The 24,140-nt window shown below is 42.5% G+C and overlaps 1 protein-coding gene across 5 annotated transcripts; it reads right to left on the bottom strand.

Moving 5' to 3' along the window:
* Nucleotides 1-369: 369 nt before the first annotated feature.
* Msl3 (MSL complex subunit 3) lies at nucleotides 370-23,383 on the bottom strand. Of its 5 annotated transcripts, none has more exons than XM_028762153.1 (13): nucleotides 23,275-23,376; nucleotides 21,723-21,805; nucleotides 21,250-21,345; nucleotides 20,824-20,924; nucleotides 19,901-19,989; nucleotides 19,213-19,338; nucleotides 18,339-18,499; nucleotides 16,418-16,576; nucleotides 13,902-14,164; nucleotides 12,216-12,325; nucleotides 9,177-9,276; nucleotides 5,958-6,042; nucleotides 370-3,954 (listed from the first exon to the last, which is right to left on the bottom strand). In XM_028762153.1, the coding sequence occupies exons 1-13, from the start codon at nucleotides 23,374-23,376 to the stop codon at nucleotides 3,855-3,857; spliced, it is 1,575 nt and encodes a 524-aa protein (XP_028617986.1). In that variant the 3' UTR covers nucleotides 370-3,854. The 5 variants fall into 5 exon arrangements, with proteins under 5 accessions (XP_028617986.1, XP_028617987.1, XP_028617985.1 ...); XM_028762154.1 differs by having other exon boundaries at nucleotides 19,916-19,992; XM_028762152.1 differs by having other exon boundaries at nucleotides 19,901-19,992.
* Between the last annotated feature and the right edge of the window lie 757 nt (nucleotides 23,384-24,140).

The raw sequence follows: 24,140 nt of genomic DNA on the forward strand, positions 1-24,140 counted from the left end.
CACACACACACACACACACACACACACACACACACACACACACACACCAATTCCTTTCCCAGATTCATGACCTTTGGGTTTGTTCTGTGGCCTATTTAGTTTAATAAGAGCCATCTGTGTAACAACTGAATTGGGGCTACCCACTGGAGACCGGTGTAATCATCAGTAGTTACGCAACTGATTTCCCTCTCTCCAGATCTACCAGTAGCAAGTATTTCAGCATTGAAAGCAGTGAGGATCATGCAGGTACATAAGCATTAAGCCAGCACCACATAAGCCAAATGGAGAGGAATCCTATTGTACTACTCACCCAACCACCATCTCCGCATCCCCACCAATTACTGTAACAAAATACCCAACGAAAGCAGCTTAAGGAAGGAAGCATTTATTTTGGCTTACAGTTTGAAGAGATACAGTCCCTTATGGTGAGGGAAGTCATGCCAGCAAGACTCAGAGTTAGGAAGCAAAGGGAGATGAATTTTGATTTTCCACTCACTTTGTCCGTTTCACTCAGTGTAAGAACCCAAGTCATAAAATAGTGCCATCCACAATTAGGGTGGGTCTTCTCTCTTCAGTTAAACTTCATAGAGACATATCCAAAGGCATGTTTCCAGGGTGATTCTGATTCCACCCAAGTTGATAATCAAGACCAAGCATCACTAGTCTACCCCTGGCCAACCTGACACCCAAAACGCATCACTACATCATAGCATTCCACCTCTGGCCCCAAAATTCTCATTTTTATCTCACAATTCAAAATACATTTAGTCCCTCTCTAAAACTCTCCATAGTCTTTAGCAGTCCCAGCAGTGTTAAACAGTCCAAAGTCTTCTCTGAGACTCAAGGCAATCTCTTATTTGTGAACATCTATAAAATCCAAAACAACTTACAAAGTTTCAACAAACAGTGGCAAAGAAGAAACATTCCCATTCCCAACAGGAAGAGTGGGAATTACAACAAGAAAAGATGTGACCAAAGAAAGAACTACACCCAGCAGGGCAAACATCAAATCCTGCAGCTCTATGTCCAGCATCTGGAGCTCATGATGGAATCACATGGGTTTCCAAGGGCTTGAGGAGTCCCAGCCCTCCAGTGTTTCCATTTACAGTAGACATAGCTTCTCTCTTGGGCTGACACAGCTCCATGCTTGCGGCTTTCCTCAGGCGATGACCCACAGGTTCTGGCACCTCCAACATCCTGGGGTCCACACTGCAACTTAGACTTCACTTTTACATCTTCATGTAATAGCCTCTCTGGTCTAGCTTACAGAGACTCCAACCAAGCTACACATTCCCTGGTCTCAGCGCTTTCTGGAACTCTAATGTAAGTCTCCATGACTCCTCCACTCCTACATCTTTCACACTTGTATGCCAGTACCATGGGGGTGACACTACAGAGTTCTGCTGTGACCTGGCTCCCTTAGACTACAGGTATATTGGCCTGGGTGCTAACCATGGGCAAAGGCTTAAGGTAACTGTTTTCAAGAAGCAGAAAACAACATCAGCAGTTTATGCTTTTTCCTTTCAAATGAATTCATATTTTCACAAAACAGTGTATTTATTGGGCAAAGTCTTATCTTTAGGGAACCTTCCCTAATGTCTAATACAGAGCATAAGGTTTCTCTTTAATGTTGCTAATGTCTTTTAACAACTACTGCTGCTTTCTTTGCATCTGCCTTGCCTGCATCTTTAATTTTTTTCCTTTCCCTGCCAAGCTGATACATCTATCTTCTTTTGCCTCCTTTGTGCCTGGATACCTGGATGACAGCAGTAGTCAGTAAACATTACACAGCCTGAATGCTAAGCTTTCTTCAGATTTCTTCCACCAAGTGAATGAGTCCATTGCTTTAGATTCTAGCCTCACTCCAGTTCCTAGGATGTGGCACTGATGACATGGACTGATACCAGATTCTTTGCAAGGTTATCACACAAACGGCCTGTAGTTCAGTTTTCAATAATCTCTTTTTCTCTCCAAAACCCTGTGAGCCAGATCTCCACTATCCACATTTGTCTTGGCATTCTAGTTTTCCAAAACACCATTGGAATAGCCCACTTAACTCTATTTATAGCACTCTAAGGCTTCTCTAGCTCATAAGTCCAAACTCTTGGCTTTACATCAGTTCCAAATGCCTATGACCCACATGGCCAGGCTTAGCCACAACAGCCCAATTCTCAATATCAGTGTTCTGTTATGAACTACTTTAGTGGTTGCTGTGAAAAAATACCTGAGAAAAGGATTTATTTTGCCTCACAGTTTGACAGTCCAGTACCTCATGGCAGAGAAGCATGGGAGCAGGAACATGAAGCCATTGATAATGTTGTCAGGGAGCAGAAAGAGGAGAATGCTGGGAAATCACTGATTTTCTTCTTTTTGCTGGGTCTGGGACCCCAGTCCATGGGATGGTGCTGGCCATAGGCAAGATGGCTCTTTCCTCTTCAGTTCAAACATTTCTGAAACAGTATCATAGACACACCCAGAAGGGTGTTTCCACAGTGATTCTAAATCTATGACATTAACAATTAAAATTAACAATCACATCTACCAAGAACTTGAAGGCTGTTCCAATCAGTCCCCCCACAAACCTGAATCTGTGTTAGCAACTAAATAAATGCAGGGGGAAGATGTCTTATTCAGGCGATCTGGAGGTAGTGAATCTTAGTAGTCAGTGATGCACAAGGCACTTTAACGGGACCATTTCTAGTCAAAAGTCCTTGAGGCTCCTGTTGTTCATGACCAGCAGCTTTTGGAAATTAAAGTCAACTGAGCTAAACCATAAGAGAAGTGCTTTATTTAATGCTTTCATGGCATCGGTATCCTTTCCAGCCCTTTAGAGCTCTCTAAACCATAGAGAAGGAAAGAGAAAGAGAGAGAGAGAGAGAGAGAGAGAGAGAGAGAGAGAGAGAGAGAGACTTCTCATAACCACCAACAATCACTGATGCAAAGAGAAGCCAAACCAAAAAAGGGAAGGACAAAAACATAAAAACATACAAGGGGCAAACAAATGGAACAAAAGTTGGGAATGAAAAGGTTACCCGACTGCTGCCCTGCAATAAAAAAGAACAGGGAAGGCCAGAGCAAAACTCCTCTTGCTTCTTTCAAACAAAACTGGCAAAGCTTTATTTAGATCACCCAAAATAACATTTCATAGAAAAAGGAACTTTAACATTACATAGCCGAGTATGGCTGTAAAATCTCAAACAAGACAGGCAATGCTTTATTTAGAGCAACAAAAATAATGTTTCTGAGAAAGGGAACTGCTACAAGCAATGCATAGGTGCATGGTTCTCTTTTGCCATCAATATCAATTCCCTCAGAAATACTTTGAGAGTGCTTTGCGGCTTCCGAGCACCGACTAAGATCTGTTGAACAGAAAATAGTTTTCAAAACCATTTTTGTTTAACATTAACAAATAATCAAACAATGTGGTTCTTGCTAAACAACCAAGTGCGCTGTCTACCAGAACAATGCTTAACCTAAGTATACGTTCATGAACGTATCCCTATGAAGACAGCTATGGCTGTTTTTATCCTGCTAGCACACACAGCTTGTGTACCAGTGTGACTTTGGAATACGTTCAGGCACCCAGGAAGTAATTGTTACTTTTTTTTAAAAAAGTCATCAATTAATTAATTAATTAATAAAATCGACCCCCTCCCCATAGGCCTGGACCACCATGCTGAGCTCAGAAAGTAATTCTTAACAGAAATAATAGTATGTGAAGAACTCAAAAAACAGAGCTTGCTTCTGTCAGAGTACTCCCACCCAGGGTAGGTCTAGCATCATATTAACACTTCACCTGGGACCTAAAATATAAAGCCACATAGTGCAGCTGTTTTTTCAGAACCATCAAAAGTTTAATAAATTGCCCTGGGGTTCTTGGTGCTGTAGTGTGCCTCACAGGCAGCGACATAAGCCGACTCCGGGAAGAAGTCATCATGGTATTCTGCTAAAAACCTAGAAAAAGAATAATAAAAAAAGCACCAATGAACATCATACTAAGAACTGAACACCCTGAAGCTAAATATTAGCTTTCAGCCAATGAAATGTGAAAACATTTCAACATTTTTTTTGTACTAGAAGGAAAACATGATTCTATTGATTACTTCCACCATACTCATTTAAGTGGGTTCTGTCAATCACTACTCATCTGAATCTTTTCATCATTACTGTTACAGAACTGATTACATACATGCATTTGTGAAAAATAACCTCAATAAATCCTTTCCTGTTTTCCAAACTATAAAACCAATACATGACAAACTCAACTAAAAAACACTTAAGAAATTCACAAGGCTAATTATACAGACTAAGTTATACTGAAACTAAACAAAATAACCAATGTCAGTACTTTGCATACTCATTTGCTATACCAAAAGGTTAGTTACAAGTCTAGATGACAGTATCACCATTCAAAAGACTGCTATGTTCAAAGATGACTGTTACAATGTGGTGAGTCACTCAAGAGCCTGCAATACACTGGTGAAGGGACTTCAGGCTAGAGTCAGGCATGGTGGCTCATGCCTATGATTCAAGCATTTGGGAAGCTGAGATGGGAGGACCACTGTTTATGGCTATTTGGACTATGTTGTGATACCCCATCACAAAAGATTCAAAACAACAAAACAAAGCAAACAGATACACAAGATAGAAAGCAAAACAAATTCCAAGTGGATTTGCTCTAGGAGAAACATGCTGTGAAATCTCTCATGAACCACCCTGCTACCTCCCACTTGTCCAAATTTCTAAAACTGTTACACCTCTCTAAATAAGAAAACATGTCAAAAATCACTTGACAGTTAAGTACTTTTTTTTTCTGTTTGCACTTTCTTAAAGGTCAGTGTTGAGTTCCTTGATTCTAATTGTTGCCATTGTCTACTTTGTTTAAAGAATATTTTCATTTACTCTGAGGTTTATTTAGAAAACCTTCTATGTTATTTCCTAAAAGTCCTAACTTCTGCTTTGTATGAGGAATTTTTCAAAATCTGTAGGCTTCCCTACACTAACCTACAGTCTCTTCACACATGCTCAGTGCTATTTGCTTTTAGTAAACAAGATTGTAGGTTAAACAGAATTGTGAGTTTGTCTGAAGTATCATCTGGAAGGGAAAAGAATATTTTTAAAGCCAGTTTTCAGTAAAATGCTGGAAAGTGTAATTATGTCCAAGGATATCTTATTCAAAATTCCGATAGAAAAACACCTTTTCAAACTTTAAGACTGATGTCTCTAGTACTCTACTCTTGCAACTCTTAGATCAGTCAGAATTCGGCCCAGTAGAAGGAAAATGGCTCCCTTTCAGGTCAAGTAGCTAAGCTGACTGAGAGGGGCAAGGCAAAGACCAGCCTTGCAGGATAAGGTAAGGATGTATTTAACAGACATCTGGATGGCAGACGGACTCAGTGGCCAAAGGCATGAAGATAGGCATCAGAACCACTGGTCAAATATTCTATAAGATAAGAAAATGACTGGCTATATCAGGGGAAGAAATCAATACCTTTTTCTGAATTCATAAATGTTAGCACATACTCAGACTTATTTATTATCATTCTAGGCTAATACTTAAGTCAATTTATGTACAAACAACAAAAGAGGCCAAAGTTTACAGTACTCTAGAATAAAAATATAAAATGAATGTCAATCCTAAGTACTTCTTTGTCAGAAAATTCATTTTCTGCTTACAAGGTTATTCAGTTGGAATCTTCTAGTGACATAAAATCATTCCTCACCTCAGTATCATTGACCCAGAAACTGGACAAATGAAGGATAAAACAGACATGAAACCAACCAATAAACAAACCAAAAAAAAAATCCCATCATATCTTACCCTATTCAGTCAGAACATACCATGTATTCCGTATATAGAGCATACCACAGAGCTACCTCCCATGGGTGCTAACCTTAAGCCTTGGAAAGTCACATGTTTGCTGCTACAGGTAGGTGTGACAAGGTAATAAAAATACCTCAGAAAGAGATCAAAGTGCTTCAGTAAAGCCTTCAGATTCTTCTCAGAGAAGGACATCTTTCCAAGGATTTCTGGAAGTTTCACTGAATTGAAAACAAGAACAACAAAAAAATTGCAATCAACAGAAAGCCACAATGGGCAGGACTCATTGTGGGATCATCTGGGTTACTCTTCCTCCTTTGGGGACTAAAATTAGCATCTATGCTATCAAACAATCAGTTACTGAACAAAGGTAGAGTGGTCAAGTCTATGAAACTAAAGTATATCCAATGCTTTTTCTTTGGAGAGGAAACCAGGTTTCCACACTTACAAGATGTCCATAAGCCAAAAACCCTGTTTAAAAAAAAAAAGAGCCAAGTAATATGAGGCTGCCACCATGAGGCCTCATTTCCCTTTGACCATTCATAAGATGTGAATGAATAATTGCTAGGAGAGAGACATTTTCTTCAGTGGTGAAACCACTGGTAAATTGCCCTTGCTTCCTTCCTTAACCGTGTACCTATTAGCAACTCTAATAAAACACACACTCACTCACTCACTCCACATGGAAATAGAAGTATGAATAGTTGGGACAAGAGGTAATGGGGAGTGTGACTACTCTACGATCACTATGCATTCAAAAAAACACATGAAAATATCACAGGGTGTGATGGTTTGTATATGCTCAGCCCAGGGAGTGCCACTATTAGAAGGTGTGGCCCTGTTGGAGAAGGTGTGTCCTTGTGGGTATGGGCTATAAGACTCTCCTCCTAGCTGCCCAGAAGTCAGTATTCTGCTAGCTGCCTTCAGATGAAGACGTAGGACTCTCAGTTCCTCCTGCACCATGCCTGCCTGGATGCTGTCATGCTCCTGCCTTAATGATAGTGGATTGAACCTCTGAACCTGTAAGCCAGCCTCAATTAAATGTTTTCCTTATAAGAGTTGCCTTGGTCATGATGCCTGTTTACAGTAGTAAAACCCTAACTAAGACAGAAGTTGGTACCAGGGACTAGGGTATTGCTGTGATAGACTTGACCATGCTTTTGTTTGGAAGAATGTGGATTTTGGGACTTTGGATTTGGAAAGTGGTGGGGTGCTTTAGGATGGGCTTAATGGGCTATATCCTAGTAGGAATATCAAGTTTTGTTGCTGAGAGTAATTTGAACTGTGCATACCTGCCCAAGAGGGTTCAGTGGAGAAGAATTTCAGAATGTGGCATAGAGACTGTTTTTATGGTATTTTGGTAAAGAATGTAGCTGCTTTTTGCCCTTGTCTGAAGAGTCTACCAGAGGCTAAGGTAAAGAGACTCAGACTAATTGCACTGACAAAGGAAGTCTCAAAAAAGCCCAGAAGAAACTTTGTTTTCTGGTTAAGTCTCATTAAGAACATTTAGAACAAGTATAGCGAGTTTAGAAGGAAAAACATAAAACATATGGTTTCTATACTAATGGGGCACCAGGAAGTGAAATGGAGCTGAATCCTTTGTTCTAGGAGATAACAGGGATTTCGGGCAAGATCCTACCCAGCTAAATTCAGATCCAGGTATGGTGGTACACACCTTTAATCCCAGGAGATAACACCAAGCAGATCTCTGAGTTCAAGGCCAGCCTGGGACAGAGCAAGTTCTAAGTAAAAAAAAATGCTTAAGTCCGGGCATGGTGGTACACACCTTTAATCCTAGGAGACAGGCATGCAGATGTCTGAGTTCAAGGTCAATCTACAGAGCAAGATCCATGACAGCCAAGCTTAGGCAGTAAAGGAGTTAGAAAACAGAAAACTGGTGATAATGTAATAGAACAAGGGGGACATGTTCCAGCTCCTGCAAGCAGAACTCAGCAGCTTCAGTCATGTGGCTCTGGCTTTAGAATGAAAAATAGAAGGGACTACTGGGACAATTGATTCTAGTTCGCTGGAGCTAAGAAATTAGTGGTGATTAAGAAGTGACCAGTGTCACTGAGGTGAAATCTTCTGGGAAGTGTTTTCTCAGAGCACAAAGAAGCTGTGTTCCAGAGATAGCTAAGGTTGTACCTCGTGCTGCAGCAGACTTGGCAATGTCTAAGAGTAACCCAGGTGATACTGGCTTTGAAGGCATGAAAGTGTCATGAAGATTAGACGAAGCTTGGTACTGTGAGAGGCCACAGAAAGCCATTGGTGAAGGTGCAGCTTCAGTTGCAGTTGATGGCCCAGGACTGAAGGGGTCATGCAAAGGAGTTGAGGCTTGGCAACATGAAGAGAGCCTATGAGAGGCTATTGGTGAAGCCTAGTTGCAGAGGAAGTCCTCATTGTATTGGAGATGCCAGTACCATGGGATGATCACCAAGAACAGCAGCAGCAGTGGAGTAGATCAACCTGACCTTAGAGTGCTACAGAGGGCAGAGCTGGAGAAGTGACCCAATCCCTTTGGAGGAGCCCAGATCATATGTGGAGCCCAGATATTGGAATAAGAAGCTATGAAGTTGAAGTTTCCTTGGAGACCCCAAGATATTTGAGATGTCAGAGCCATAGGATATCTCCTGGGGAAAGCTGCTAACAGGGAGTGGGACCAGTCCAGGACAAAGAAGTGTGTTGGAGTCAACAAAGATGAAAAAGTAGCTGGAGATCTGAAGACTGCTTTGACATCAGACATGGAGATGCAGAGATTGGAGTTTTCCTAGCTGGTTTCCTGTCTTGCTTTGGAAATTACAATTAAGACATTGGATGAATCTCAGAAGAAACTTTGAACTTTGGACTTTTAACACTGTCCAGACTGCTACAGACTAGGGGGACTTTTGAAGCTGGACTAAATGTATTTTACATTATGCTATGTTTAGGTATAGCTTCCATAGACTCATAGGTTTGAAAAGGCTATGGGGGCCAGGGAGTGAAATGTGGTGGTTTGTATATGCTCATCCCAGGGAGTGGCACTATTACAAGGTGTGTCACTGTGGGTGTGGGCTTTAAGACTCTCGTCCTAGCTACCTGGAAGCCAACATTCTGCTAGTATCCTTCAGACAAAGATGTAGGACTCTCAGCTCTGCTGGGACTCTGCCATGCTCCCACCTTGATGATAATGGACTGAATTTCTGAACCTGTAAGCCAGCCCCAACTAAATGTTGAACTTATAAGATTTGCCTTGGTCATGTCTGTTCACGGCAGTAAAATCCTAATGAAGAAACAGTGAAAGCCACTATTATATGTAATTAATAGATGGTAATAAGAAAATAAAAACTGGACAAACATAAAGAATAAGGATTCTTACCAAATAATCGGAGCAAATGCTGTGCACCATAAATGTATGAGGGGGGAGGTGGCTGGTCTCCTGGCGGATAATTGTCAGGCACAAGTTTCCAAGACAGGACCTAGAAAAAACACCACTTAAATGTTTCTTTTATTCCAAATGGAGGCACTCCTAGATAGACTTCTAAATCTATGACAGTAAATCATATGAGACAATATTGCTACATAGTGAGCACAAGCCTATAAAAATAAATGTGAGGGTCAGAACGACTTAAAATTAGATTAACAAGATACTGGAGTTTAAACTTTGACAGTGCTTATCTTCTGGGGATACATTCCAGCTTGGTGTGGAAGGCATGCTGGCAGGATTGGGAGACTGGCAGCTCACACTACACCAAGTCAGGAAGCTGAGAGTGGGCAGAAAATCTGGCCAGTCTATAAAAACTAAAAGCTCAGTCCCAGTGACCGACATCCTCCAGCAAGCTCCACCTTCTAAAGGTTCTATAATCTTGCCCACCAGCACTAACAGCTAGGGACTTAGTGTTCAAAACCAGTTGACATTCACCCTACCACAACCACTTAGCCCACTTCCCTCAAACAGGAAATATTATGAAGAATATCTAGAGTCCCTAATTGCTGGCTCTTTGAGTCATATGGAAAGTTGAATCATCTCAGAATTGGATTCTCTGCCTTTACTTTGATTTTCAAAATACTAGATGGACTTGGGATTTTGGAGAAAGTGAGAGCTATCTTTCAGAACTCTCTGGTGAATTACTCTAGAAATACCTTAGTCTATCAGCAAACCAGAGCCTAGTTCCCTTTTGTTATGTCTAAAATCTATTACCACAGAAGAACCAATGTTGCAGGAAATCCTCTATGAGAAAAAGCAGAAGGGTGCCCATCCACAGAACAACACAAATGTCAGAACAACAGCACAGTCAACCAGAATAAAAGAAACTGAAGTTAACAAGTGTGCTGGGATGCCAGGAGAAAGGCCCCAGCTTCCTTTAAGCTTCTGTAGCCTTCATGTAGATTCCCCATCTCATCCTAGGCAGCCAGTTCTAACATCTTCACACCAAGCCAGCATCTAACCTGTTGCCCACACAGGAAACCTAGAATTGCCTCGGCATTGAGTGTTGCTCAGAGGGAAGAGATGGGCATTTGTAATTAGTACAGAGATTCTCAATGAGAACCAAAGTGCCTCTTAGCCAGCCATGTGTTCATCTAGCTCCTTCCCAAATACAATCAGCAATTGGTACGAGGAGAAAGGAACATGAGTGCTTTGGATAAATAGTCCTGGATAAAACTCAGCATGGAAGAGGTTCCTAATTAAAATCACTAAAGATTCCTGAGTCCCCAGAGCCGGCTGAACTCCATTGTTTACCACAAAGCATCCTGCTCCACCATTAACCACTAGATGGCAGCACTAACCCAAGTGGAAGTGGTCTTTGCCTGACTGAAAAGCTCCTGTTTTGTTGTTGTTTTTGTTTGTTTATTTTTTTTAAAGAAATACCATTTCCCATAAATACAAAGCCTTCACTGGCAAGGCATTCAAGTTAATGGGCTTAACGTCTAGCCTAATGCTGGCATTTAGGATGCTTTCAAAGGGATGGCTATTAGGGTTACTCTTCCCAGAGGAGAATCAGACATCATAAATAGAGCCTGCTGCTCACATCTTATCCAATTGTTTGATGCTTAGTTCTATATTGCCCCCAAACTATCCTTATGATTTTTTAAACTTTTTTTTATTGGATATTTTATTTACATTTCAGATGTAATCCCCTTTCCCCATTTCCCCCCACCCAGGAATCCCCTATCCCATCCCCCTTCCTGCTTCTATGAGGATATGCCCCCACCCACTCTCTCACTCACCCCTCCCATCCACGATTTCCCCCACACTGGGACATCCAGCCTTCACTGGACCAAGGACTTCCTCTCCCACCTATGCCTGACAATGTCATCCTCCCCAACATATACAGCTGGAGCCATGGGTCCCTTCCTATGTGCTCCAGGCTGGTGGTTTAGACCCTGGGAGCTCTGGTTGGTTGGTATTGTTGCCCTCCCGATGGGGCAGCAAACCCCTTCAGCTCCTTCAGTCTTCTCTCTCACTCCTCCATTGGGAACCCCATGATCAGCTCAATGGTTAGCTGTGATAGCCTTATGATTGCTGTTGAGGGATGGAGTGCTTAACTGGGAGCTTTGTCCTGAGACCCTGGTGTATGGAGTTCCTCCTCTAAAACGAGGAATCGCTTCAGATCCTAAGAAGCTATCCTTTTCCACCGTGGGGATTATGATTATCAGTCACACAGCTGCTGTATGTTTGGTCTGTAATGCTCCTGAGATACCTGATGCTCCCTCTGTGCAACACTCATTAGCTTCCCTCTAACTTAGTCCACTGAATGATAGTTTCTGCTGACTCTGTCCCATTTTGCTTCTTAATAAATTTGCTTGGCATAACAAATAGCCGATGAAAGACCACCTGACCCTAAACTTTCTTTTCTCTGTATTATATCCTCTTTACCTTCTGATCTCCCGATCCTCCCTTTTAGGACCCCATCACTAGAGAACAACCTGCTGATTCAGGTCACCTATAAAAGATTGAAAACTAAAAGAATATGTTTAGCTCATGCATATCATATACTGTTCATATTTCAGTGTCCACAATAATGGTTTACTGAGACACAGTGCACATCTGTCTCATTTATATATTATCTGGAGCTACTTTGCAGTTGATTCATCTTAATTGGCATCACATGGCCCACAAAACCTAAAATGTGTCCTCTTGGGTTCTGAAGAACAAAAGTTTTGATATGTTATACAGAATGTAAATACACGTATTTTAATAACTGAATGATCTTTAGGGTAAAAGATCATCATTATTGTAAAACAAGAGTCCTGGCAGTTTTCTCCAATTTGAAAACCGGAACACACTATTAAGCAGAAACCTCTCTCTTGTTCTGCTGCTATTTCTTGTAAAGTAACACGATATTTTGAGAACTTAGGATTTTAAGCAACCACGAAGGGTAAAAGAACCCTTGGAGTCGAACATCAAGCACCCTACCTCATTGATTTCATTGGTTCTTCTCCCTTCAAAGCCAGCAAATACAGCACTCCCATCCTTACTTGGAGTCAGAGGAATGGGGGAAGATGATCTGCTGTGTACAGGTGTCTCTGTCAAAGAGAGAGTTACAATCATTTACCCACAAAGTTACAGAGAGATCAAACCAGAGACACTCTTAGGACCCTGAAAAACACCAAATCCCAAATCGAAATCAATTCTCAAAAGCTACAAACCATTAACAAAAGGCAGCACCTGGTACTGAGATATATATATATATATATATATATATATATATATATATATATATGTATGTATGTATATGTATATATGTTACAACATGAGTCAACCTTGAGAAAATTATGCTAAGGTGAAAGGGATCCATCACATATCGTGATTCCATTCCTATATAATATGCAGAATAGGCAAACCAGAGAAAAAAGATTCATGGGCTCTAAAAGGGTGGGGGTGGGGGTGACTGCTAATGGGTATGTGCTTCTTGTTGGGAAGGGATTAACCATGTTTTGAAACCACGTTGTGAAACAAATGGTTTTGCAATCTAGTAATACATTAAAAGGCACTGGATTGGATACTTTTGGGAAGCTGTATGGTGTGTGGATTACAGCTCAACAAATTAGAAAAGTAAGGCGACTAAATTAGTCACTTTAAAACTTGGACTGGGTAGACAGCTCAGATGCTAAGAGCACTGGGTTCTCTTCAATCCCAGCATCCACCTGACAGATCACAACTCTCTGTAATTACAGTTCCAGGGGATCTGACACCCTCTTTTGTCTTCTGAGGGCACTAGGCACCGCCATGGTGCACAGACATATATACAGACAAAGCATCTATATACGGACAATAAAAATACATCTTAAAATTGATTAACTTTACATGTAATTTTTACCTAAATAACTAATGCCAAGAAAACACACCAGAGGCTGGGGTGAGAGTCACGGTGATAGTTCATGTTTTAGAATTTGTTTCTAAAAAGTGTTTTATTTCCTAATTAAACCTTCCCAGTTTTCATTCCACCAACTCGTCAATTGTGTAGATACATGCTACATTAGTCCATTAATATAAAATAGCGCAAACTGGCAAATCTAAAGTGCCAAGTAGACTGGTAGTTTCCAAGGGAGGTGGGGAAGGGCAGATGAAGATAGGACATATTTCTGCCCTTCTGTGATGAGAATATATGAACTGATGGTGGAGGTGGCTGCACAGTTCTAACTATACTAAAAATCACATTGAATAGGGAATTTGACAGCATGCTCTAAAAAAACCAGCATCTCATTTGAACACTTTAGTCAAACAGAAGTCTTTAAGGTAAGTTTTGAAAACAGGAACGGAAATAAAGCCATCAGTCTACTAGCACAATTCATCTTGAATATGTATAGAAAACATGGGATTGCAATAACTCCACCAGCTCACAAAAGTAGCAAAGAGGGAGGATAACAAATCAACCGTAAACAGAGAGCCCAGTCTTGCCTCCCCAGTTCTCACTAAACCACATAAGCCAGTTGCTTTTCCATCTTTCTGTGGATGTTTTCCTCTTCTACAAAGGAAGTAGCTTTATAGCAACCTGGGTGAGATCTGGCGAATAACACACACTTTATACATACTTAGGGAGGCTAACAACAAAAAGAAAAGTGGCCTTCCCCTGGCCTGGGGCTCTTAGGGCAAACTCACTCTTTTCCAAGTGCAGAAACAGCTTCGGCATGCTGGCAGATGTGTCCTGTTGCCGGCGCTTGGGCTGAGGTGAGGAGCTGCTCTCAGACAGCCTATCACAATTGGTGCTGTGCCGCGTGGACCGCCTGAGAGACTGCAGTGCTTCTGGCTCGGCTTTGCGCCTCTTGGGGGTGGCTGGTTCACCAGTAGCTGGCTGACTCTCTGTAGACTGTGGTGTGGATGGATTCAACAAAGGTGGGCTAGGAGACAGCTCCTCCTGGCTCCTGGGCAAGAAGGAGAGTGTCACTGGCAGCCTCTAAAGATCTGAGGGCTTCTACAAGGCCTCCTAAAGGCAGGTTCACCAATCAACTTGAGAGGGAGGTGACACACATGTATCTCCAAATATACTCAAACATACATTTTTCTTAAGCAGTTCCTAAATAAATGAGGTCACCATAACTCTGCAAGGCATGCATAACAAGGGCTCTGAGTGGAGAAGCAGAATTTGGCCCCAGCTCAGAAAGCAGTTGTCAAGGTTTGATGACAACAGTGTCAGTCTGGTGAGGGCCTGTCACACCTGAGGGCAGATATGCTATTCCCTAGTGGAGAGAGACCAGACATACTGCTAAGTGTCCTATGTCACATAGAACAGGCCCCAGGACAGAGAAACTCTGGTCTAATGAAAAGGACCACCACCCAATGTCTTCAGAATGTAAAAATTGTCAGGACTTGCGAATGGCACAAGTATGTCTAAGTCTATGCCAGACCCTGGGAATCATCAAGTGTGAAGCAAACCATTCATGGGGACTTCAACATGGGTCCCCAGTGAGTCTTGCTGACCTCTTGCCTGAAGCAAAAATGACATGGAGAAGGGAGGAGAGAGAGAGAGAGAGAGAGAGAGAGAGAGAGAGAGAGAGAGAGAGAGAGAAGGAGAAGCTGCCAAAGAGATGGTTGAGAGGCAGAGAACCATAAAAGACAGGAAGAAAGGTAGCTAATGCAGGGCCCAGAAAGTTATTTGTGACAAAGGAGGTAGTCTAGTAAAAGAACAGTAAATAAGAGTAGATGCTGGTTTAACATAGAGGGATGCTGCTGTTAATGCTGAAAAATGTGGTCCTCTGATCATGATATGACCACTGCCATCTTGGAATGGGAGCAGCTATGATGACCCACATGAGATCCTCATAACCACTTGTGAAAAGTGGCAGTTCTCCTAAGACACACGAGAGCTGCCCCCTCATGAGTATACCTAAACAGTTAATGCCTGCCGGCTCTTCTTCAGTGATATGGCTACCTGTAAGTAGCCCATGGTCCTGTAACTAGTCCCAGTTAAACTCATTCCCTCACTAAGCTAGACTTGATACACACCATTCAGGAAGAGAAGAGAAAGGACATGGCAGAGTGCCGTAGGAAAATTAAGGGAAAAGATTTTAGGTGAGGATGGATCCATCCTTGCAGGCCCTGCCAGAACAGAGAACAAACCATGCATGCACAGGCCCAGGAGGAAGTAAAGCAATAATAAAAGAGAAGTAGGGAACTAACCTACACTGAGAGTCAAAGGTTCCTGACCCTTTGTGAATGACATCATGAATCACTACCCACCAGGGAGACAGCCATTCATTTCATACTATGGATTTAAAGGCAAAAGACTCAGAAGAAGCTGACCCAGATCACATAACATCAAGCAAAGGATGTCAGTTGTACTTCCACTTTCTACCCTTCTGGTCCATGTTGCCTGGTAACTCTTTACTGTGTACTGAAAGATGAGACAGCTGCTCAGAATCCATTGATACTGTTTGTTATGGTTTGTATATGCTCAACTCAGGGAGTGGCACTATTAGAATATGTGGCCCTGTTGGAATAGGTGATCTTGTTAGAGTAGGTGTGGCACTGTGGGTGTGGGCTTTAAGACCCTCTTCCTAGCTGCCTGGAAGCCAGTACTCTGCTAGCAGCCTTCGGATGAAGATATAGAACTCTCAGTTCCTCCTGTACCACGGCTGCCTGGATGCTGCCATGCTCCCACCTTGATGATACTGGACTGAACCTCTGAACCTGTAAGCCAGCCCCAATTAAATGTTTTCCTTATAAGAGTTGCCTTGGTCATGATGTCTGTTCACAGCAGTAAAAACCTAACTAAGACAACGTTCTATTTACCTAGGGATCTTCTGCTCACCCACTCTTCTCTTGCTATGTAGTCCTGGCTAGCCTAGAACTCCCTGTAGAGACCATCTGTCCTCAAATTCATAGAAGCCCTTCTTCCTCAGCCTCTTGGATGCTAGGATGGCACATGCCATCATGCCTGGCTACATTGGAAGGCTTACTTGGGAAAATCTTTCACAATCATGAGAATGTGAATGATGATCTAGCTAAAGACGGGAGGAGGTGTCGGCGGAGGCACCAGTAAGTACATCCTACAATGTTTCCCTTCCTTTAGACATTTAGCCCACCATATCAGCAGATCAAATACTTCTACAAAGAAGTGAGCCAGGTCAGTGCTGACACTTGAGGGTTAAGATCCACTTCCATGTTGTCTAACTCACCTATTAGTTGTCGTGGTACTTTCCTTAATAGGAAGAAAAAATTTTGATGATGTCACCCTTTTATATTGCGTTTGTTCATATGGATAGAGCAAAACCAATGGGAGAGTATAATCAAAAGTTATTCGTAATCCATCCACCATCTCCTTACAAAGGTCAACACTAGGAAGATTGGGAAAGAAAAGATTAGAGATTAGAGACCAAGGAAAGTCATGGATATTTTCCAAACTTCATGATAAAGGTATATATTTTAAAGAGAGCAGATTTATCTTTATCTTTATTTTATTTTATTTTATTTTATTTTATTTTATTTTATTTTATTTTATTTCATTTTGAAACAGGGTCACCCTATGTAGCCCTGACTGGTGTAGACTCACTATGCAGACTAGGGTGAGGCCAAATTCATAGAGATCCATCTGCCTCTGCCTCCTTGAGTGCTGGGAATAAAGGTGGGTACTATCCAGCTGAGGGTAGACTTTTAAAACAGATAATCACTTACATATAAAAAGAATAAACATAGCCGGGCAATGGTGGCGCACGCCTTTAATCCCAGCACTTGGGAGGCAGAGGCAGGTGGATTTCTGAGTTTGAGGCTAGCCTGGTCTACAGAGTGAGTTCCAGGACAGCCAGGGCTATACAGAGAAACCCTGTCTTGAAAAACCAAAAAAAAAAAAAAAACAGAGAGAGAGAGAGAGAGAGAATAAACATAATATAGCAATGATAATAATAAAGAAATAGGGGAATATAGACCATAACATAAAGTGCAGGCAGTATGCTAATAACTTAAATGTATCCATAGTATATAAATGAACAGGTTCAATACAACCTGACACATCCCAGCAGCCAGGCCTCCTGGCTTCTGTTTCAACTATAATACTCTACCTCCCTAACACTGGTCCTGTCAAGTCGTGAGGGGATATCAGGATTCTGACTAGAATAAAGTGTTGTTTGGGGGTGGAGAGGAGGTGGATCAATGGGTAAAAGTGAATGCCGTGCAAATCTGGCAACCGGAATTTGGATCCCCAAAATCCACTTAAAAGTTAGATGTAGGGCTGGAGAGATGGCTCAGCTGTTAAGAGCACTGACTGCTCTTCCAGTGGTACTGAGCTCAATTCCCAGTAACCACATGATGTCTCACAACCACTTGCAATGGGATCTGATGCCCTCTTCTCGTGTGTCTGAAGGGAGCGACAGTGTACTCACATACATAAATCTTTTTTAAAAAAGCTAGATATAGTAGTGCACAAATCTTTAATTCCAGAGTTCCTGTGGGGAGACAAGATACCAAGATGGACACATCTCTGGAAATTCAAAGGCTACCTAGGATGGTGGACCCAGCAATGAACAACACCAGAGGGACTGTTTCTAACAAGGGGGAAGGTGAGAACTTATACCAGAGGTGGCCTTTAACCTTCAAATGTGTTTGTGCCATGGCACACATGCACTCATACCCATACATTAATTAATTTTTAAAAAGACCAGGCATAAGCAACCTTTGATCCAGTTTTCATGGCTGGCCTATTCTGCTTCGTCAAGTACATAGTTGTTCTCCAAAGTGGTATCCCTGAAAATGTTGGTCTTGCACGATCAAGGTAATGCATGATCAAGCTAGGTCTCATGTGGAATTATCAAATCCTTCAGCAAAGGCACAACAGTTTCCTAGTAGACCGATAACTGACCCAAATAATCCACAAATCAGCTATGAAATAAGAGACGAGTTCAATAGAGAACAGAGAAAAGGACCCCTAGTTCTAAACTGGAACACAGAAGGGAAAATCTGAGGGTACAGCCAAACGAAAAAGCACTTGCTTAGCATGCATGAGGGCTGAATTCGACCCTGAGTAGCAGCAAAACAGCTAACAATAATAACAACAAAACCAAACCCAAAGGCAGAATTCAAAGACTAAACACCCCCGTTACTCACTTCTTTTCTGCTGGGACATAGTGCACATTCATGTGTGCATGCATCATGGCATGATGGTGACGAGGCCTCTCATTGGCCGAAAAGGCTGCATTAATAGCAAAATGTTTCACATAGGATTCCAAAATTGTTATGATGTTGGTCTGGCATGGAAGTTTCACTAACTGTTAAGAAAAATAGAAACATCTGATACTCATATCCCATTATATTCAGACATATATTCCAAGCAGGAATAGCTATGGTTTTAGGAGTTTAACTCTGTCAATGCTGCTCAAGAACTTCTTAAATAAGTATATCTTGAAGATCTTTGATAATTTTCCCTTCCAAGGATCATACTCTCACATTACTATAGTCTTAATGTTTTAAATACAAAGAAGCAGTAATCCTCGGTCTTAAATGTTCTATTTTAAAAAAAACAACAGGAAAGCCTCTCAAAGTATATGCAAGAGAGGTCCACCTAACCCACTAACTAAATCCTAATCTATCCTTCAACTCTCTGAGTCCATAGGTCCTGGACCTCTCTATGTAGAGCAGGCTGGCCTTGAACTCACAGAGCTCTGACTCCTGAGTGCTGGGATTAAAGTGATCACATGAGCTATCAATCTTGGCTTAAATCCTAAATGTAGTTGAAACCCAGGTATCAGGATTCTGGAAAGCTCCCTGAAGGACTCAAATGGACAGCCTATGGTATATAACTCTTTAAGTTTTTACTTAAGTTAAGCAAGAACCCAGCACTACTGTTAGTCAACTTTAGAACTTGACCTAGCACAAAACTGGAAAGGAAACTACCATCCCTCCATGGTGCCTGGGTTTGACACATTGACCATGAAATGCAGCCAAAAAGAGACATCTGGAACAATCCATCCCTCCTGCATACCCGTTTCCTCCTGTTGATATAGTAACAGTCATCCTCAAGCTGCTTCTTGAGAACGTCAGGAATGTCTATAGTGATTGTTCTTTCATCCATGTCCTTTCTTGAACGCAGCGACAATACCTTTTTTTTCTGGAATATCACATTCCATTTTTAATTATTGAGAACAGTGAGAGAGGCTAACCCAATAAGAGTCTGCTAAGCTAGTTTATTCACAACTGTCATATCATGCCACATGTCCGCTGTTAAAAGACAAAGACATAAAGATACTCTGCCACATAGCTAAATGTTTGTCACAGCATTAACTACATTGAAAATTCACTTTTGTTTCTTCCTCATTTATGATTACCATTGGGGTTTATGTTCAATTTGGAGGCATGCAGAAGCCAATCTCTCTTATTCACCATTAAAAATTAGTCATTATGAAGTATAGCTTACAATCTTACTTAAAAAAAAAAGATATATAACTTGTGGAAACACTCTGTGGGTATAAAGAGTCAATTATATTCATACAACAGCCATAAACAGATGTCTTTTCTTGAAATGTCACAGGAAAATTTAAAACATTGGTCTGAAAAGTATATCTTTTGAAAAGAATTTCTAACCTGAAAATTTGGCCACTACTATATATACATTATATGTGTGTATCAAAGACAACATTTCTGTAGTTTCTATAATAAGAACGTTTTGGTACCGCTTTAGTCTTTACTTTAATACGACGTTGACGGTGTTCTTTTATTCCTCCATTCTTTTCTCCGCAACTTTCATGACAGGTGCTGCTTACTGCTACATAAAACAAAAATATCAGGCCAACTCACATTATACACTTTGACAATCCTTACAGTTACAAATTTTTAGGTGGTGCATGCACTTGACTAAGAAGAGTGGTCGGTAGTTCTGCATACATTTTAAATCCTAAACACAAATACTGTATCTTTCGTAACAGAAACTTATTTTGATAAATATAACTCCAATTTCAATGGATACAAAACTCACAGGAGCTAATGATCTGAAAGTACTTCACCAGCTAGGATCCTATGGTTCACTGTTGGATTCATAAGTGATGGCAAGGCCCTAGAGGTATCAAGAAGCAAATGGACTAAGAGAAAGGATTGTGTGGGCTTGCTGGCTGGGATGAAGGCGATTACTGGTAAGACTCTGATAGAGTCTTATCCCCACATGCTGACTGATCACAGTGACTGCAATTTTAATTGTCTAAAACAAACTGAGTGCATATTGCAAAGATGTTCTTTCACTTATGATGGAGTTATACCTAGATTGATGAAAATCACCTAGCTTACTGAACTTTAAATAGCTGACTGCTTTAAATATAGCCAGAGCACTTAGATTAGCTGACAATTGGGCAATCTCATGGAAATAAAGCTTACCTGGTGGGAGTACTACTATCTCATGCATTTTATTGCATGGTATACTGAAAGTGGAACATTTCATACCATCTCACAAGTCAACAAAATTCTTAAACAAGACCATCTGTATGGTATGAATGTGCACTGTTTCCCTGTCTATAATTTCAAGGACTCTTTCTCTCCATCCTAAGATATAAAAGGACTACATGAAAATGGATTTAGTTGAGGAAAGTAAAGTCAAAACACTCACAGTTTTCGTCATTTTTAGTTTTTTCTTTAACTGGCACACCTTTTAAGACAGAGTCGACACCAGGTAACCTACAGCGCCTCTTCTTTTTTCCTGTACCTCTCCTGAAAATGGCGAGCAAATCAAAATCAGACTTCATACTGGGACTTGGTATCCACAGAGGACATAATAAACAATAATTCTTAAAGATGTAGAAGATTAAATGTTAAAAACATCATGGTAGTCTCCACTACCAAATGAACAAGTTATTTTGAAAATATCTATGATACTTTAGAATACTATAGCAATGCTTCATTTACTTTAAATATGTAAGATCACTGAAATCTGTCATGTTATTATTTTTATATCGTAAAACAAAATCCAAACCAGGAAAAAAAAAAGGAAAAGCCATGCTAAATAACACTCCCATCAAAGTTTTTGTATCCTTACAGGCGAGCTATTGCTTTTTTGGCCAATTTGCGCTGTAATCTCCGATTTTCATCTGTATCATGTAGCACATGATCTTCAGCAGCCCATCTATCCCAACTGGTTGGAAAAAAAAAAAGAAGAGGATGTAAAAGTCAGTATTTTGAAACAAATGAAGCGTATGCTAAAAAGCATCATGAAGAAGTGGCCCAGACTTGCTGACATTTTAGAAAGCTATAAAAAGACTTCAAAACCACCAAGAGGATACCAATGAAGCACAAAGGGAACTCAGTCACCGCAACCAAGATTTCCAGTGATTACTCGTAGATCAGCCAAACATAACAGACTGTAAAATAATCATGCCTCAGAACAGGCAAGCTTTCCAAACAAAGCAGAAGCAGGAAATTAAACTTTTCTACAAGTGTTTCTAAAACTTAAAGTTACAAAATTATCTTGCTACAAAGGCGATTAACTCTAACTGTAACAAGTTCACTGACCTTCTGTTCCAACCATTAAAATGTATCAGATATTCTGGAATCTTTCTGCCCTTTTCGTCTTTCCCGATAATAACATCGATGATCTGAAACCAGGAAATACTACTCACGCGTGGCACAGCAAACCGAAAATTACTATATGTTGGGTAAAAAAAACTAGATCACAGTCCTTCTTAAAAAAGAAAAGAAAAGATAAGAAAGAAAGAAAGAAAGAAAGAAAGAAAGAAAGAAAGAAAGAAAGAAAGAAAGAAAGAAAGAAAGAAAGAAAGTATTCATTCCCCCTTTTAGATCAAGAGCTAGGTTGTAACATTCTTCAACATTTTTTTCCTCTTTTGCCCGAGTGGTTGCCTCAAAATAGGAAACATCCGTCCAACCATCCTAGGATTGGTCTCTTGAGTTTGAGACCGGGTGAAGCTTCTGAAGTCATTGGTCGGTGGATTTGTCATTAGCAAGGGCCCAGACTAGAAAGAACAGCCCTGAGACCTCTGGGAGTTGTAGTCACCTGGGCCTTGTCCGGCGTCCTGCCTAGCTAGCCAGAGACTTCCACAACACTTCCCCTTCCCTTAAAAGCCATGTATCCCCTGAGGGGATGTCTGGTACAAATGAAATGGTATATCCTTCCGTCTCCTAGCGATGTAGCAAGTTGGAGGGATAGCAATAGGAGGTAAACAGAATTAAGGATTGCAGGAGGAACCAAAGGTACACAAGCCCAGCACAGACATTGGGGTGTCCCACCGGACAGCACCGCTTAAACATTGCTAAAGACGCACCCGGTGCTGCTTCAAGTTGTCTCTGCCACCAAAGACTTAGATTTTGTGGCTGGAAACACTGACGCTGGCCCCGACCCCCAGCGCGCTGATTTTCACCTTCTTGGGGGCTCTGGAGCACTCAAGTGCCCACCCCTGCCCTCCACTTAAAAACTGACAACTATAAGACATAGCTCGGCCTGAGCTGAACGACCACGATACAGGCGAGACACAACTCTTTCCTAGCTCTGTTCGCCTCCCACCAATCTATTAGAAATCGATAGAACAACCTTGAGCCCCTCCCCCTCTCCCGATGACTATGATCCTAAATTCGAAGAGGGCCTGGGGACTACGACTTCACAAGCTGACAGTTGGAAATAACTGAGGACCAGGTTGAGGATGTGGGTAGGGAAATTGGTCAGGGTGTCCGCTAGGGAGCCCATGTGGCGAGGAGCCTCAGGGGATAAGGAGAGACTAATAGCAAAAGCAGAGGCCTCAGGCGACAATCCTCCTACATTGGGCACCCGGATTGGCGCCCAGCACTCAAACTGCCACCCTGGCCTAGCAACCGCGCCAGAGCGAAGGGACACGGCCGGAAGCGGAAGCATCACCGGTCCTTTCTAGTTAGGGCAGTCGCGCGCCTAGCGTGTCTCGCCAGCGTCCCCTGCCGTCCCGGGCCGCTCTACACAGGCCAAGGCACGCCCTGGTGACTGTCCAGGGCTCGGGGCCACTTGTCCTCCGCTGGCCCCTTTGCCTCCCATCCCTGGAACCCAGTCCCTCGTCTCCTCCCTGTCCCCCCGCGGCGGCACCTTGGCATCGTACAGCACTCGCGCCTTGGTGGGGTCAGGTTCGAAGCACAGCACTTTCTCCCCAGAGTGGAATTGAAATTTCATGCCCTCGCTCGCGCTCATTTGCTCATCGTGGCGGAGGGCGAGGCTCCGGGGCGGGCGGAGTGCGCGCGGTGGGGGAGGACGGCCGGGGAGGCGGCGCTCCGCCACCGGGGGGGCCCGGGAGTGGTGGAGGCTACGACCGCCCCGCCCTCGGCCCCTCCTCCGGCCACCCCGCGCCACTGAGAGGACCTTGGCAGTGGCGAAGGAGGCGCGCGGCCCCGCCAGGGCTTGTCCCCGCCCGTCCCCTCTGGGGCTCCGGGAGGGGTGCGGACGGGAAGGAAAAACCCCCCGACCGAGGTCTTCCTGCAGAACGTTCCCTCTCGTCCCCATGGGTTAGGATTCCCGCGGTTTCCAGGCTGCGGCCACGTGTGCGCCGGGCTGTCACCCCGGGCGTGTGCTCTCTGGCCTGAGCGTGGGGATCTCTTAGGGAGAGGGCTGCTCTGGGGTAGTCTCCAGGCGCCGAGGAGGCTGGATGGCGTCTGCCCCGCGGAGCTTCCTGGCTGCGCGCGCGCGTCAGCCCCCTCGGTGAAGCTGCGCGCTGATGAGTGTGGCCACGCGAGAAGGACACGGTGTTGGAGCTGGCCGGAGACGCGCAGTGGCCTTGAGCAAGGGGAGGAGACATTCCTGGTAGTTAGTAGAACACCTGGTCATCATTCCGAGAGGACCAACAGGTAGCTGGCCTGGAGGCCCCGAGTGAGCAGTGAGCAGCAAGGCTCATGATCTTTAAAGGGTCGGTTTTTTTTTCTTTCTTTTCTTTCTTTCTTTCTTTCTTTCTTTCTTTCTTT

The sequence above is a fragment of the Grammomys surdaster genome, unplaced genomic scaffold, assembly GCF_004785775.1.
Source record: "Grammomys surdaster isolate TR1022 unplaced genomic scaffold, NIH_TR_1.0 131, whole genome shotgun sequence".
NCBI classification, from domain to species: Eukaryota; Metazoa; Chordata; class Mammalia; order Rodentia; family Muridae; genus Grammomys; species Grammomys surdaster.